Raw genomic sequence first — 17,576 nt, forward strand, 5'->3', positions numbered from 1 at the left:
AAAAGATGGTTGAGGGAGCGGTCAGTGAAGAATACAAATAAATGAACACTTATTATTCTTTATTTATATAGATCTACGATCAACTATTAACTAATAATTATAGAAACAATTAGATAAATAAATTGCATACATACATCTATATGTGTATAATATGATAAATTGAGTTTAAGCTTTAAATAATATGCAACAAAAATGAAAATTTATCCCAAAAAGTGTAAAACGTGCAATTTTGTGCAAAATAAGACTATTATTATGTTATTTGAATGTATTTTCCATAATTAGAATTTCTGTCCGAATTTATCGGAATTTGAAACATGGAAACAAAAATGCAACTACACGAAAACTTTGTCTCTACTAACAACACACAAAACAATGTTTATTGTATAATGCCGAACTGAAGTGGCTATATCCATCCTTCCGATGCCAGTATTTCCTAGCTTCCTTTCTATTCCTAGTTATTAGTACTCAGCGTCCTCCTATATCCTAGAAAACCTGCAATTCAAATTCTCAGTCCAATCCCGTACTACCAGTTCCCATTTATCTGACATCTACCCTCCACCCCACCGAACTGCTGTTTGATAAATCATTTTTTACCCAAGCTGCATATTACTGCAACTCCATTCCCTCTAATATACGTCATGTACCAACCCTTCCCCCGTTTAAAACCCTTCTATTTAACTACCTTTTACTTCACCAATCTAATCCAATATTATAATATTACAGATATGTTTTAATTACCTTTTTGTTTTGTTTTTATGAATTTAGTCAGTTAGTTTTTTATATATTTTTTTCTTCTCTGTATATAAGTTATAATTAAGTGTGGCCACACTGATTTTTTGGTCAATGTATGTTATTATAAACTTAAAATTACCTTTGTAATTGTGAGTCTGTTATATACATTTATATTATTAATTATATCTGTTTGAATGAACCTTGATTATCTTCAATTAATTATGTTATCATTACTGCACTTATTACATTTAAATTATGCTTTGATGTATACTTTAAATTTTCTTCTTTGACGTTCTTTTCGTCGATAAAATCTACTAATGGTAGAGGGTCTGTTCCACAAAATGAATCAAGTTGAAGATTTGTGTTTGGACAAATACGAGCAATGTCTCTAACCTCCTTTTGTAGTTTTATAATAACTTATTTCTCTTTTGGCTATGCCATCTGTAGTTCTTTGGCAAGATAAACATCAGCGACGCTCATATTCTTTTGCAAGTTCCAAGTGGTATTTCTTTTCGGATGATTCTCAGGCTAAGACTCTTAGCTTTTGTCTGCAATTTATTTTTTTATTTTTACTTGTTACGTTTGTATATTTATGATGTTTAAAATAACATGCTTTTGAGCTAAAATAAGATATTCGACTATATCTTCTTCCATCCATTTTCTTTATGTCTATTCTATCTACAGATGGAGAATCGTATAAAGAACCATCTAACAAGTTCGAGAAATCGATATTTCATATTTCTCTATAACAAATAATACCCTGTATCCCTATAACAAATAATAGCAGCTGACGCTCAGCTCAGCTAGTTTGAAAGATATTATTGGATTATTTATGAATACCACCAACGAAATGGAATGATATATAGGGTTTTTTTTTAAGCCCGATAGAACTTGAAATTGTAAAAAATAACACAAAAAATTAAATTGTAATCAAAATTTTTTTTTTATTCGAAAGATCAATACGTGACATTAACATTTGAAAATGATTTCGGGCATATGGGCACCGCGGCTGTTCTTGACGAAGCGCATTCTGTAAAATTGTGTTCAGCGATGAGGCGCATTTTTGGCTTAACGGGTTTGTTAATAAGGAAAATTGCCGCATATGGTCGTGCGATTTGACACCTCTCGATTATTTCCTGTGGGGCTACGTGAAGTCACTGGTTTATGCTGATAAACCAGCAACAATTGACGCCTTGGAGGCCAGCATTGTTCGTGTTATTCGTGACATACGGCCAGCAGTGCTCGAAAAAGTGGCCCAAAATTGGACGTCCAGAATGCGCTTCGTCAAGAACAGCCGCGGTGCCCATATGCCCGAAATCATTTTCAAATGTTAATGTCACGTATTGATCTTTCGAATAAAAAAAAAATTTTGATTACAATTTAATTTTTTGTGTTATTTTTTACAATTTCAAGTTCTATCGGGCTTAAAAAAACACCCTATATTAGGTGATCTAAATATTTCTTCTATTTCACATTATTTTATTTCAAAAATACAAGAATACATAATACTAAGTTAGATTGGTTAGTTTTGGATAATGTCAATAGATTTCCCATAGATAAAATTTTGATGTGAAATATGTTACGAAGAATTACTTCATAGTAACTAACTACTACGCAAGACTATTTTGCTTAATTCAGTTGTGTTATTTGGTATTAATTTATTTCTTTTCAACAATTTAATAGACAGGGTGAAAATAAGTATCTTATATATGAATAAGTTCCGCTCAAGTATCTGTTCAATCAATGAATACATATTTATTTATTACTAGATCGCCCTGGAGGGGTATACAACAAAAACAAATAACTGACTTTTTTTCTCTAATAGGGGAAAAAATATATAATTGAGAAAAAAAGACGAAGAGCAAAAATAAATGACATTATAGTAATGAGCATATAGAAATAGATATATATAAAATTTGTAACAGTATGATCATATCATACATATCTTGTCATAGTATTGTTTTATAAATAAGAATAGTTTTTTCTGTTCTTAATTTAGAATTTCTATTTACGATAGTAAGTTTGGGTTAATTTAATGTTTAATTGGCGATTCCAGTTAAGGCGGTGATCGAGGTGAATCCACAGGTATCTTCCCGATTCCTTTGAACTTTTTTACCTGGCTGGTGAGTGTACTGGGCGTCTGAGAGTAAAAACTTTTAAGTAAATTTTAGAATGTTAAGACTAATCATCCATTTTCTATAAAGTATTAATGTAAAGTATTTAATTAAGTAAGAAAAAAAAGTATTTAATACTGTAAAGTATTTTTCTAGATCATTACGACTTGGGACAGTAAATAAAATTAGTAGATATAATGTCTATGTCTCTATATACTTTATGTGAAGTAATTATAGTCTGTAACACACCACTCAGCCCCTAAATATCGTGACTGCAGATGGTTTAGTTATGATATAGATAACTTGCATTGTGCTTGACTTTAATTCAGAGTTTTCGAAATATCCAGATGTCCTCAAACCAGTTTGCTACTAACATACGAGCAAGGCCCCTGTGTGTTCACTGAAAATTCATAGCCCACCTAAAACATGCCTTCATGTAAGGCCTAGGCTATGAGGTATCATTGAATAAAATTCAGGGATAATATAACTTTGCGAATATCTGAATTTTAACAGTAAAATATAAATCATATTTTTGTAAAGTAATTACTTATGCAAATCGTCTTAATAAAGTATATTGCTTTACCAATAGTGTGTGTTGAATAAACTCTCTTGATAATATCGTTTAAATGAATAAAACTGTCATGAAATCGCTTAACCATTGAATGTATTAGAGAGGATAGAAACCTCATGAGAGTTCTCGTAGATGTAAACTAGTTTACTATAGTCATAATATTTTTAAAAACATATTAAGAGATTTTTATTGTGTAGTTATTAAAGTACATTTTTATAGTAAAAACATATTCCTAAAATGTGACAAAAATAAGAATTAAATAGTTTGTAATATAATTCTATAAGAGTCAGAATAATTATTAAATATAAATAAATTACTATAAATGTGATTGTTAATATATATTCTCAATATAAATAGTGTTTATCAAACATACGAATTTCAAACTTGGCGGGCTGAAACTAATCGGTCAGGCCATGAAAAGTGGGAGTAAACAGCTGTCTCAACCGATGGCCTGTTCTCAGAGCGGTTCCGTTGGGTAGGGAGTTAGTGCCTAGTGTTTATTTCTAGTTTCTCAGTCGCACTCTCACATTATCCACCGCCAGCCGTGTTTAGTATATCATAAGTATTTTCACAGCAACAGGCACCATGTTTAACTTAAAATCAGTTGGTAAGTGCGTGCCGGCTAAGCTCGACATGAGCTCTCTCCTTAAAACTGCCTACCCGGCCTTACAAAATGTTAGTACTCAGAGAAACGTTCATGAAATACCGGAAAAACTTAAAGATGTACCTACTGCCGAGAATCCGAGGTTTTTCGACATGGTAGAATTCTTCTTCCACCGCGCGTGCCAAATCGCCGAAGACAAGTTTGTTGAAGAAATGAAGGCGAAAATGCCTGAAGATGAAAAGAGAAAAAAAGTGCAGGGTATTCTCATGGGCATGCAGCATTGTGATCACATCATAGAAATCGCTTTTCCAGTCAGGCGGGATAGTGGTAACTATGAAATGATAACAGGTTACCGGGCCCAACACAGCACTCACAGGACACCATGTAAAGGAGGTAAGGATATTGACTATTTTAACAAATATTTCAGAATGTAGTTTAGGTTATATAAATAAGTATTCCTCAAAAGTCTGGAAACCAAATTATAAATATCACCTTCCCCAGCTGGGATTGTTGAGGCAGCCCTATGTTTTCAGGATTGACTGCCAGCTGTATATTTGGATCTGGATTTTCTGTGGGATCACAATAACAGTCTAGCTCTATTTGTGTGCTAATTATTTTTAGTTCTTTTACATTCTATAATCATTTACATGCTATAATTATTTCCACTCAGTTTATACAATCCGATGTTAGTTAATGCGAATTTGTATTCCCTGTCTAATATATTTAAATAATGTAAACATAGCAAATTAATGCAACTACATAGAATATTGTATCTAATAATCTTTTTTAGGTTGGACAGTTTCAGTGAATTGCTTGTATTTCTATTAACTTCCCTTATCAGTCATCATATTTTTATTTTTTCGTCCAAAAACAATAAACATTTCAAGTTGGCAGTTGTTAAGTACAAATAACGTTCTGAGTAATATAAGTTAAGTAATAGACTAATTAACTTTTAGACTAATAAATCAAGGATTCATAAATCAACCATTCATTAAATTCAGACATTTTAATGGTCATTATACATCTTCATCAAGACAGCTAATGATTTCGGTCAGAGATCTACTTGTCAGTCGTCAATATATAATAAATATCCCTTGAACAATGTGGTAGTACTTACTTAAAATCCATAAATTAACTTACCTTTGACCCAGAAACTGCTTAAATTTACTTTTCTACTGTTAATAGTTAGATAGATTTAATATTTTCTTGCTTTATTTTAACTATTGTAAAACATGTGCTTTTAGATTCATATGATCTTTGAAAAAATTATGCTACATATGTATTCTCTTGATCTACATGTAATTATCTATATTTTGTTAAATATGATATCTTTGGTAACTTAGTCAAGTTACAACCTACTAGAATTTGACAAATTTTTTTTATTTAGATTTTGATTTTCGATTGAAACATTTCTAAGTACCCACTTTCATTGTACCAAAACTATGTCAGTAGTTTATTTGTTTATGTTGCTGCTTCGCTTCAGTAGAGACAATAGATATATATTATTTAAATTGTATTGGACATAGTCCATACATTGCATCTTATACTGGAGTTACTTTGTAACAACCTACTATCTTTGGGATTCTTTGCAGGGCCGTCTTTCCCAGCTCATAGACGTATGGGTCCACTAAGCCAGAAATTGGACCATTAAGCTCCTGACTTAAAACGTTAGACGGCCCCCTAGGAAAATTTACTTAAAAGTGTAATTTGAGCGCTTTAATAGTGCATTACCATTTAAGATTAATAGCAATAATAAGATAAATAAATTAAACAGTTTTTATAATGATTTCCTTACAACCTATATACTGCTAGATTGTTATGTGGCCTATTTTAAAAGCTCTCATGACCCACCTGTGGACTGCGGAACTATAGTGCCTTTTAAAGAATATGTTCAATTCAAAATGAAATCAAATTTTTTTAAAAATTTGTGCCACCATCATAGCAAAGCAGCAACATGATGGTTATTTACACAAGTTTGTCTTATAAATATTTCATAAGAAAAAATTCTTTAAGATCGCACTTTACTAAATTCTTTGTGATCACACTTTTCTAAATTCTTTGTTTACCTATTTATATTAAAAAAAAAAAAAAAAAAAAAAAAAAACAGTATTCCAGAACAGTTAATTTTTGCTGCTTGTTTCAAGACCAGAAAAGGATATAATACAATTCTTGTAGAGAAGAGAAGCAGAAGCTTCACAGTTTTCATCTTTGTTTAAATTGTATCTGATTAAAATTATATTCTATCATATATCTGATTTGTTCTTAGCCTCACTTTTACAGTGTCACAGTCACAAGGTTAAAAGGAGAAAAAGGTAGATGGTTGGTGGGTGCGGTCAAAGGAGAAAAGAAACAGATATAGGTTTGAAATCAAAGTATCGCTAGCAAGTAGAAGAAATACATAAATCTAACAACATACATAACCAATTCATACTTAACATTTGATTTTTAAATAACTGGAAAGGTTTAAGAGAAAAAAAGAAATATAATATACCAATTTAAGGAATATCTTGTGATTTGCCACTCTCGTCTTCAATAAAATTTTAGCATTAATCAATGGCATAAAAATTATCCGCCAACCTTAGTAATCTTTTAAATTGTAAAATTATGAAAATTCACCCTCTTGATGTAAATTATTAGATGAATTCACACAAATAAAATTATATTAATGCTTCGAAATTCCCCACAGTGTTATAGTGATGTCCAGTAATTAGTACAAATTTTATTTCAATTCAAGGTATACCTATAAATGAGGCCCTTGTCAGAGCAGTGGGGCCTGCCATAAAAAATAATGCAAATTACTTAACTATGAACTCCCGAAATCATGAAGAGAATAGATTAATATATTAATTAAAATTAATAGTTAAATTAATTTTTAAAAAATATGAAGTATTATTTGGTTTTATATAAATATATACCTATCTGTTGTTAGGTTTATGTTGTTTTTTTTTCACCCAAGACTCCCATTAGAGTCCTTTACTAACCATGGTTGTGGGTCAAGTTTTTCATTTTCTGGGACTGCCACTCAATGAAAAAAGTGCATGCGACAGGCCAGATTCGAACCAGCACCGCCTGCAATCTAAAATTGGTAAGGCTGGGCCTATCCAAGTGAACTACGGGCGGCCCAGGTTTATGTATTATTTCTATTTATGCAATGCTTCAATTTTAAATTTATAGTTTGTTAGCTCATTCTAAAATATTTATGTATGAAGAAGTTGAGCCATTCAGCGTAAAGAACACTGATAAGTAAAAATTATGTTTAAGGTATGCGAATGTAAAATAAAATCTAAATGATTTTTAATTATCTGTTTCTTTTTTCCTTTTACCGCACCCACCGACCATCTTCTCCCTGAATGTTAATTGTAATGATGAAAATTCCATCGCCCTAGTCAATAAATATAAATGAATATAAAAACGATTTAAAGTTGTTAAGAAATATTTATACTTAAAGACTTTATACTCAATATCTTGCTATCTATAATCCATCAATTGATTATACTAGAAAATTAAAACTATCTTTCACTTGTCAGTTATTATAATAATTTTATTGATTTATAGTTGGTATTTTTTCAGTGATTTTTCATGTCTCATCTACCAATTACCTTATTTAACTGACTATGATTGACAATTATACATATCTTGTTTATTATTTATGATATTTTGATGGGATATATATAATTCTCAATTATGGCCAATTAGATATTTTGTCGATAAGATAAGATATCAATCACTGGAAGCCTACTATTGTATATGATATTCTACAAGATTTATATTTTATTAGAAATCAGGTTTGAGTGGGTAAATTATATTTTATGCTTCAGATATTACAATTATTATATGGTTTAAATAAAATATACCATTGATTGTTTTAATTAAACCAAATATTATTTTAAAATAATAAATTTGAAATGCTTGTAAAAAAAAAAAAAAAAAAAAATTTTAGGTTGGATTTATTGGAATATTCCTAAAATTTATTTAGAATATCTATCTTATTAAGTAATTTTAACAAATGAGTTTTTGTTTTTTTTGCTACTTCACATCTTGAAAATATTAGTTTCTGATCTAAAACATTTTTCTGAATGGTTTCAATTTTCTTAAACAGTTCAGTCAGCTTAGACAAAATTATTTTAGTGTATTTTTAGTCTGCCTGACCTGCATCCTTGCCAAGTTCCGGAACTGTGCCATCTTTTCTTTTAATGAACTCAATTTTTGTTTCTCTATTCTTTTAACAAGTAGTTTTTTAACTGTTTTCAATTGTAATATCTATTTATTATCATAAGTATAAAGTTTCCTTAGTTAGTTAACTTTTCTGTGGTAATCTAATATGAATCTAAAAACCTTGAAATAAAATGTTGCAGTTGATTCGTGGTGTTGGAGTAAATAAAGTTTAATGAACAAAAATTTATGATTACGTATTAGTTTCATTAATAGTTAATTTAGAAATATTTCCAGTATATAGTCAGTGAAGGTGTTAAGATATATTTAAATTATGTGATAATAGTAATATATATTACAAATAGTATAGATCAGCTATTCCGGAGGTGTGTCATGCGGCAACACTTAAATTTATTTAAGAATAAAGTTATTTTTTCATTTCATTTCATTAAATATGATGCCTAGATATTCTGCCAAATCTGAAGTCTGCATTATCCTTGCATATTTGTCCTGGGCATTTACCCACCATTGTATTACTAATTGCTTTTCTATTGATTCATGATAAGCCTATCTCATGTATAAATTTTAAACAACCAAATCATCTTATAGCCTGATTCTTGGTGTAATATTTAAAACATAGTCTTTTACTTTGTGGTTGGTCAAGCTTAGTACAGTCTCAGGCATTAGATACCTAAAATTCTGAATATTTATGCTTCCCCATACTATTGAATATTGAGTATCACATATATCTACTTAAATTACTACAAATATTCATTAAGTACCTACATTATTACTTTATTACTCCGAAGTTATTTCAGTTTGGCTTCCCTTTATGTACACTCCCTCTGTAACAGATTCCCCTACTTAATGGGGAAAAAAGCCCAACATTTTTGGTTTTGAAATCTAATTTACTATTAGAATAAGTAAAAAATCAAAAAAGTGTAGTTTATGTAAATTAAAATAAAATTTACAATTTCCTTAGAATTCTTTAGGTGTCAAGCAGTCTTTTGTGCCTGTTCTAAGCTTCCAAGCTCAATCTCAAGATCTTCTGTACATTCCTCAAATCAATCCGTTAGAATATAAAGCCATCAGAGTCAGAATTAATTTTTCTACGTGATATAAAGCTTTTAATTCAAAGACAAAGCTTCTGGTTTTTTTTTCTGTCCTAGTAGTCAGAAGTTATCGCTTGGGATTGTTTCATTAATGATTTTATTTATTTGCATTAATGATGTATTTATTTAATACATTTTATTTCTGGATGTGCAATACCCTGTTGCCCCTGATTATTTGCTTATCTCAATAAACATTCTTGTCGAAATTATTGTTAAGTTTTTCTGAGATCTAGCAATTCTTGTAAGAAATTTCATCATTGCCCAATAATTCGAAGCCCTGCAAAAACATAAGTGGTGTATTTTAGTTACATCATACACTCTATAAATGGCTCACTGTTAATTGTACAAGAGCGGGAAGAATAAAAGGCAGTTATCTCACCCCAATTTTTATTACTTTAATGAAAACTAGGTATAATTACTAGTCTGCAAAGTATAGGTAGGGGGAATACAAAATGGCGGCTGTTTCAAAACTAAAAAAAAAAGATTAATTTTTCATTCGGAGCTCTATATCTTAAAAACTACCAACTACACTAGAACATCTAAGAGAACATTATTTAAAGAAGAGTAAATATGCTGAAATATTAGCCCTAAAAGAGTTATTTACGTCCAATAGTTATCGAGATATAGCTTTTAAAAAGCAAAATTTCTTAAAAATCTACTGAAAGATTAGTAGTTAGTTAATTTATTTTGAGAAAACTATATCTTAGGTACTATGTGACGTAGAGATGTCTATTAGCACTTAAATTAAAGCTAGTTTAATGGACTATTTAGAAGTTTATGACCTTTAACTTCGTAGGAATAGTAGTTTTCATGATATTTGCTAAAATAAATTGATTTATAGTTGTTCGGACAATAAGTTTGATTTATGAAAAACTTCATTTCAGAAACCATTGGACGTACAGATGTCTGCCAACGCTCAAATTAAAGCTAGTTAAATTTACTAGAAAATAGTTAATTATGTTTATCTTTGTAGGAGTATTAGTTTTTATGATATTTGACAAAATAAATTCACAAAATGTTGATTTCTAGTTGTTCGTATAAAATGTTGGATTTTTGAAACAATATCTCTAGATCCATTAGACGCACACATGTCTGCCAACACTCAAAATAAGGAAAATTAAACTTACTATTAAGTAGTTATCTTCGTAGGGGTAGTAGTTTTTATGATATTCTCATATGAATATAAATTTAGCAAATGAAAATGTGTCCGAACAACTATAAATCAATTTATTTTAGCGAATTTCATGTAAATTATTACTCCTACGAAAATAAACATCATAAACTACTTTATAGCTCATTGAACTAGCTTTCATTTGAGTGCTAACAGACATGTGTACGTCAAATGGTTTTTGAGATATAAATTTTTAAAAATAAATTCACTACAGATCTTTCAGCGCATCCCATACAACATTTTAACACACAGCCGCCATTTTTTATTCCCCCTACCTATACTTAGCAGACTCATCAATTTTGACTTGTAATTATACATAGCTTTCATTAAAGTAATCAAAAATTGGGGTAAGATAACTGCCTTTTTTCTCCTATTGGGCTCTTGTATCTCTGGTTCTTGCAGTTGATGGTAAATCTCCCATACTGTTCTTTCTCCTTCAACAAACGCATAAATTTTACTGTTGCATTGTCAATTAATTAGTTAAAGTATGCTACGTTTATTTAATTGTTGTGCTTGAAGTCTAGTAATTTTATTACATCCCACAGTTCATATCAGTAAGTATCATGCAGGGTTTCTCAACTATCGATTTCCTTTTTCTTTACTTTATTTCTATTTACTATTCAGAAATCTTTGATAATTATAATTATCTAATTATATTTATAGTAGTTCAGTAAAAAACAACGGTGAGCCAATCATCTGGGATGTCGACTGTTAGTCTGTTGTGGCGTATCAGTTGGCCAAGTTTCTCGTGTGTAACTACTTTGGCATTTGAAAAACAGAGGTGCTATTTTTATTCTTGTTTCATTTACAATTCAGGCACGTGTCTTGGACGGTTCGTATAAAGTACAACTATAAATTGTTTTTGATGTGTATAAGTAAAGAGTAGTAAAGATTGCGACGTATTATCACTTTCATATGAGGCGTTCACTTTCAAAATGGGATAGATTAGAATTTAAAAACTTTTCAGGGTACAGAAAAATGTTTTAGTTAATATGATTTGAATAGGAAAATAATACCAGGATTAAATCTCATGAATCACAAGAAAACGAATGTTAAAATTACCTTTTAAGTATTATTTTTCTATTGAAATCATATTAGCTTAGACATTTTTTGTGTCCCCTAAAACGTTTTACAATTTAGATTTATCCCATTTTGAAATTCAAACCCTTATAAGTAACTTTTTTAAATATGGTAATTATTGAAACAGTGTTACCAAAACCCAAAAAGTTACCCATACAAAGTTATTCATTTATCGTTTCCATCTTTGCATTGTTGACAGATGTAGAACAAGATTTTGATCTTGTTTGCCACTATACGGTTATATGAACTTGATTGAAGGTTTTAATGAACCATAATAGTGCAAGAGGCGGGTGAAAAAAAAGGCAGTTACTTCACCCTAATTTTTTATCACTTCAATGAAAACTAAGTATAATTACTAGTCTAAATTTATGAGTCTGTCAAGTATTGGTTGAGGGAGTACAAAATGGCGGCTGTTTCAAAACGTTAAAAAAAAATTAATTTTTCTTTCAGAGCTCCATATCTTTAAAATTATCCATAACACTAGAAAACGTAATATGACATCATTCAAAGAATAGTAAACTTCCAAAAATATAAGCCCTATAGAACTATATACGTAATATCTTCGTAGGACTTGTAAAAAACAGGGAGGTAACCAAACAGCACAATGGACATGAGATAAGGTCCAAAGAGATAGAAAGAAATATAGAGTAATGGCTGTGCTAAGGAGTAGTGAAGATGCACAAATTGTGACATGATTTCTTAGAAGAAATTATGAGGTGAATATAATTGTGTGAACTATAATGAATAGAAATGGGCATTGTGTTATGATAGTTTTGTTATTGTTATAGGTTTAAGATGCATGAATATGGGACATTGGTTCCGAAACGTTGTACCATGTAGTGATAATTTTAATAAAGAAATTTCACTAAATTGGAAGTCATTTAACCTCAAAAGAAAATTTTTTAAGTAATATCTCTGCGTTCAAAAATGCTCTGAAAAATCAGTAGTCAGTGAATTTATTTTGAGATTGATTAAATCTAATTTAATGTACTATAAAATAGTTTATTATGCTTACCTTCGTGGGAGTAGTAGTCTTCACGATATTCGACAAAATGAATTAACGAAATGTTGATTTCTAGTTGATCGGACTGATTTTCAGGATTTATGAAAAACAATATTCAAGAAATGTTTGACGTACAGATGTCTACCAGCACTCAAATTAAAACTAGTTTAATTTGAAAAAAAGTAGTTAATTACACTTATCTTCGTAGGGGTTTTCATTATATTCGTATATGAATATGAATTTTGCTCATGAAACTTTGTCTAAATCAATTTATTTTCGCAAATATAATGAACGGTACCTAGTGTAAGTACCTATAGGTCAAGATTTTTGTCCGAACAGCTAGGAATTAATATTTTGTCGAATTTCAACTACTACTCCTACGAAGATAAACGTAGTAAACTACTTTATAGTGAATTTAAATTAGCTTTAATTTAGACGTTTGAACGTCGAATGGTTATAGAGATTTAGATTTCTAAAAATAAATTTACTAACTACTGATTTTTCAGTTAATTTTTTATGAAATGTTGCTTTCAAAGAAGCTATATCTTGAGAACTATTGAACAAAAATAGCTCTATTTGGGCTCATATTTTAGCAAAGAAGAGTAAATTTCGTTAAATTACTTTATGATTTGAACGTAAGTTTGGTGCTCAGGAAAAAATGTATATAATACATTTTTGCAGAATGTATTTAAAAGCAATACTTTTATATTTCTGTGCTTGCATTGAGAAGTTAGTTAAACCTACATAGTCTTGGCATAAATCGGGTTAAAAATGTGTAATATTATATCTTTGTTTAAAAGTTTTTGAAGTGTCTTACACTATTTTAAAGAACACATATTACAGTTTAATTCCCTTAGGAAACTTTTAATAAAACTAACCAAGTGACCGAATGTTTTAATTTTGTTTTTCTTAAAAATGTTTTTTAGACTCAACACCTTGTACACAGTTATAGCAGTTGGTAAACATTATAAAACTGATAAATATATTTGGTTAGAGATGAGTTATCACTGTAAGAGGCTCACTCGTGCCAGAAAATACAATGTTGAACGTATGCACAATCTTGCCAATCTGACCATGCACAATATTAGTCAACCCAAATTTGTAGTCTTTGTTGTTTTAAAATTTATTATTCAACCTTTTTGTCTCGTTTATTAAATCTTTCTATTATCCTGGAATGCTTGTTAAATGGATGTAAACGTAAAGCAAAGGTCAAATTGTGAGTTTTGTAGCGAATGCAAAAGAACGCTGAGCGCTGTATGGACAGCTATAGATCAACATTAAGCTATGGCAACACTCAGTGTTTGTACAAACTGTGGATATAGCTCGATATGCATACAGTTATATCCTTATGGGAAAAGTGATTGAAAATTGCTGAATACTGAGTATTGGAAAAACGATGATTTTATATATTAATAAATATTAATTTATGACTTCTGAGTTCTATCAGGGTAATAATCAAAACCCAGTGACAATAGAAATATCACTAAGCATCGAATGTTTTTTGCAGAAATCTCAATTCCTACAATTTGGGGGACTTTATAATTTTTTTTTTCCACTGAATTTATCAGTTATAATTTAAATCTAAGAATATATTTATGAAGATATTTTGTTTTTATTGAGGACTACTATTTGGCATTACGTTGTTATATATTTATTTTAAGTCCTTTTAAAATTTATATGTACATTGATAACATTTTTTTAAATATAAAGCACAGTTAACTGAGTTGAGCTAAAAAATGTGCTCGTGGCTTTTAAGGAAAGAAGTAAGTATTTTGTGACTGTTCAAGCAAAATTTTCTTTTTAATCGTTCATATGGATGTTTATTCAAATCATTTGTGAGATTTTTTTTCGGGCAATTGACGAAGATCCTCAATGAAGATTGAAACCGTTTATTGAATACATGTTGTGTTTTGTTTAATTAAATTTAATAAAACATGTAGTTAAAATTCATTTGTACCATGATTTATTTTTTTTATATAAAAAAAAAAAGTTGCCTCAAAAACTTTTAAGTTAAGGAATTTTTGCTGTTTCCTCATTTGAAAATTATTTTTTAATTATTAAAAAAAAGAGGATAATGTAAAAAAGGATCGATCGAAGAATTTTTCAATAGAATCCATTCTATTTAATAAGGTTTATTAAAAAAAATCAAAACACTTCCCACTCTATGAAGTATTAAAGATCGCCTAAACATTACATGCATTCAAATACTATCAGCATAATCCAAGTTCTTTAGGCACTTTCCTACGTAGTTTATTTCCCATCACAAAGAAAAAAAAAATCAAACTAAAAGTTATTTTATTTGTGCAAAGCGGAATAATATATATTTCATTGAAAGTTTTCTTTAATCACCTAAAATTACAGTTCGGTAGTTTCTGAATTGGGGTAGAAATTTGTATTAGAACGTGCTGTAGTTCTGCCCTATATCTTTTTATTGTACAACCTACCTTTCATACCCTTTCATCAGGAACTACGTGGCTAACTAGTGAACTAAGTTTCCACGTGGCCTTTCAATAAGTTGTCTGGTACTTTCTTTGAAGCGTTCTTAATCTGAAGATTAAACCGACTCAATGTGACCTGTATCTTGCTAGTACTATCTTCTCCTTAAGATCTCTTCGTTTGAGTGAATTTTATCCTGGATTTCTGTGCCTCGTGTAACAATAACCTGCATTAAAAAGATATAGATAACTTTTATTTGAAAGGGAATTTCATTTAATGTTTAATGGAAGATAAAAGTTACTTATTTTTTTATTTTTCTAGAATTCAGAAAAATATGTCATTATATATAAGTTCTGTCCGAAAAAGTATTTTTATAATTAAAAAAAAAAATAACAAAATTAACACACCACTCTAGAAAAACCGTGAAAGAATTCTTACTGTTGGAAAAAATTATATAGGTATCTTACCAAACATTGGTGATCACGATATTTCTATAGAATGTGAGTTGAATTTTTTTAAAATCTTAATTTGTATGCAAATCGTGTTGTTAATTTTTTTCAGACAAGCGAGATATCACAGTTTAAACAATATGTTATACATTATTCATAAAACATATTCCATAGCTTCAGAATTATGTATGTAAATTATATGGTGAGAAAAAATCATTTAAATCAGACTTTAAAACGTACATGAAGACGGTCGCTCCATTAAACAAAATTTTATATATGCAAATTGGTTTTTTTATTAAATTTTTATACAAAAAATTTAATAAAAATATTCCCTTTATTTAATAATTCAGTTTTTTTTTTTCAATTATTTTTAGTTTTTTGGAACATTAAATGATCTTCATGTTTTGTTTTATTTTATTTTTTTAAAATTTATTTATTGTTATATACAACTGTATAAAAATATATACAAGTAAATTTGCTGTAAGTGATATAATGACATGATACAAGCATGTAGAGAATCTACCCAATGATAGAACTCCAATAACATTTCTAGAGAAGATCTCGAGGCCATCTTCTTTTCAAACGCCTTGGAGGATTATTAGGCAATGAAGGAGAAGCCAGGTTAAAAACAAGTGGATTTGGGTGGTTGGGAAGTTTATTATGGAAGGATTGGTATCTGGTTCTGGCCAAATCGGCAACATTGAGGTCCTGATGGATGGCTTGATTTGTGACAAAGCAAGGAGCATTAAGGATTTTATGAACGATTTTGGACTGTAAGGATTGGATTCGGGAGAATTTGATGGTTTAGTAGAGCCCCAGATATATATTATAGTCATGTAGTCATCAGTCTTTTGTAATGGATTGGAAGTTAACACCGCTTGTATTGTAAATGTTGTAATAGTCGGAATCGACGAGCTGTTTCCTGTCTTTTCAGTAAACCGGATGAAACCTTACATTTTTTCTTATAGTTCTCCTTAATTTTTAATATGTTATCCCAATTGGTATTGGTTAACATTGATTTTAATTTTGTCAAAACGTAAATTTGACTTGGAGAAATGCTTTGCACTCAGGGGAAAAGGTATGTTTTTAATATCTCTGCAAGAAGTCAAACTAAAGTCAGTGAAAATTATATCATTCGCCCACACACCAAAAAAATGAAATAAAAACGTCTTCTAATTTTGTTATTTCCTCTTTTGAATATTTATTAATTCCATAAACCCCCCTGTAGTTGTGAGAAAACAATATGCTTTTATTTAAAATAAACGTAAAATATATTAATAACTGCAAACGAGTCGTCCATGGAACGTTTATGCTAACCTCACCATATACAGCTGGTATACGAAAAACATATAATTAAACTGAAAGTATGTAGAAGATCAAATATATGTTGCAATAAAAACCAATGTTCAAATTCAGAAAATTGAATCTGAAAAACTGAAAGTAAGGTTTTTTAAAAGAACAGACATATAATTAGTTAGTGGTATTATAAAAAATAAAATTTACAGAATTTTCATTGTTTATTATTTTCATAATAGTTATAAAAGAAGACGAAAATTCGATGCTATACTAGTGGCTGTGCATCCACATTACGATTTGTACATACATACTATGTACATAGTACATACATCCACTTAACGATTTGTGTTACAAAATCAGATCAGTTGACGTAATATTCCCACCTACGATGCAGTCAACAACTCACATTACTCGTAGGATAGGTGTTAGTGAAGTGTTTTATGGGTTACGTTGGTTACAAAACCCTTGTTTTGCATGTAATATAGGGTGTTTTTTTAAGCCCGATAGAACTAGAAATTGTAAAAAATAACACAAAAAATTAAATTGTAATCAAAATTTTTTTTTTATTCGAAAGATCAATACGTGACATTAACATTTGAAAATGATTTCGGGCATATGGGCACCGCGGCTGTTCTTGACGAAGCGCATTCTGGACGTCCAATTTTGGGCCACTTTTTCGAGCACTGCTGGCCGTATGTCACGAATAACACGAACAATGCTGGCCTCCAAGGCGTCAATTGTTGCTGGTTTATCAGCATAAACCAGTGACTTCACGTAGCCCCACAGGAAATAATCGAGAGGTGTCAAATCGCACGACCATATACGGCAATTTTGCTTATTAACAAACCCGTTAAGC

The 17,576-nt window shown here is 29.9% G+C and overlaps 1 protein-coding gene across 1 annotated transcript in view; it reads left to right on the forward strand.

Moving 5' to 3' along the window:
• The first annotated feature begins 3,865 nt into the window (after positions 1-3,865).
• Gdh (glutamate dehydrogenase, mitochondrial) overlaps positions 3,866-17,576 on the forward strand; it is a 75,872-nt gene continuing 62,161 nt past the window's right edge. The window contains exon 1 of the mRNA XM_067052610.1: positions 3,866-4,414. Within this exon, the coding sequence (XP_066908711.1) occupies positions 4,003-4,414 (412 nt within the window). The 5' untranslated portion in view covers positions 3,866-4,002. The remainder of the gene's footprint in view (positions 4,415-17,576) is intronic.

The sequence above is a fragment of the Halyomorpha halys genome, unplaced genomic scaffold (assembly GCF_000696795.3).
Source record: "Halyomorpha halys isolate HHAL.00 unplaced genomic scaffold, Hhal_1.1 Scaffold1320.1, whole genome shotgun sequence".
NCBI classification, from domain to species: domain Eukaryota; kingdom Metazoa; phylum Arthropoda; class Insecta; order Hemiptera; family Pentatomidae; genus Halyomorpha; species Halyomorpha halys.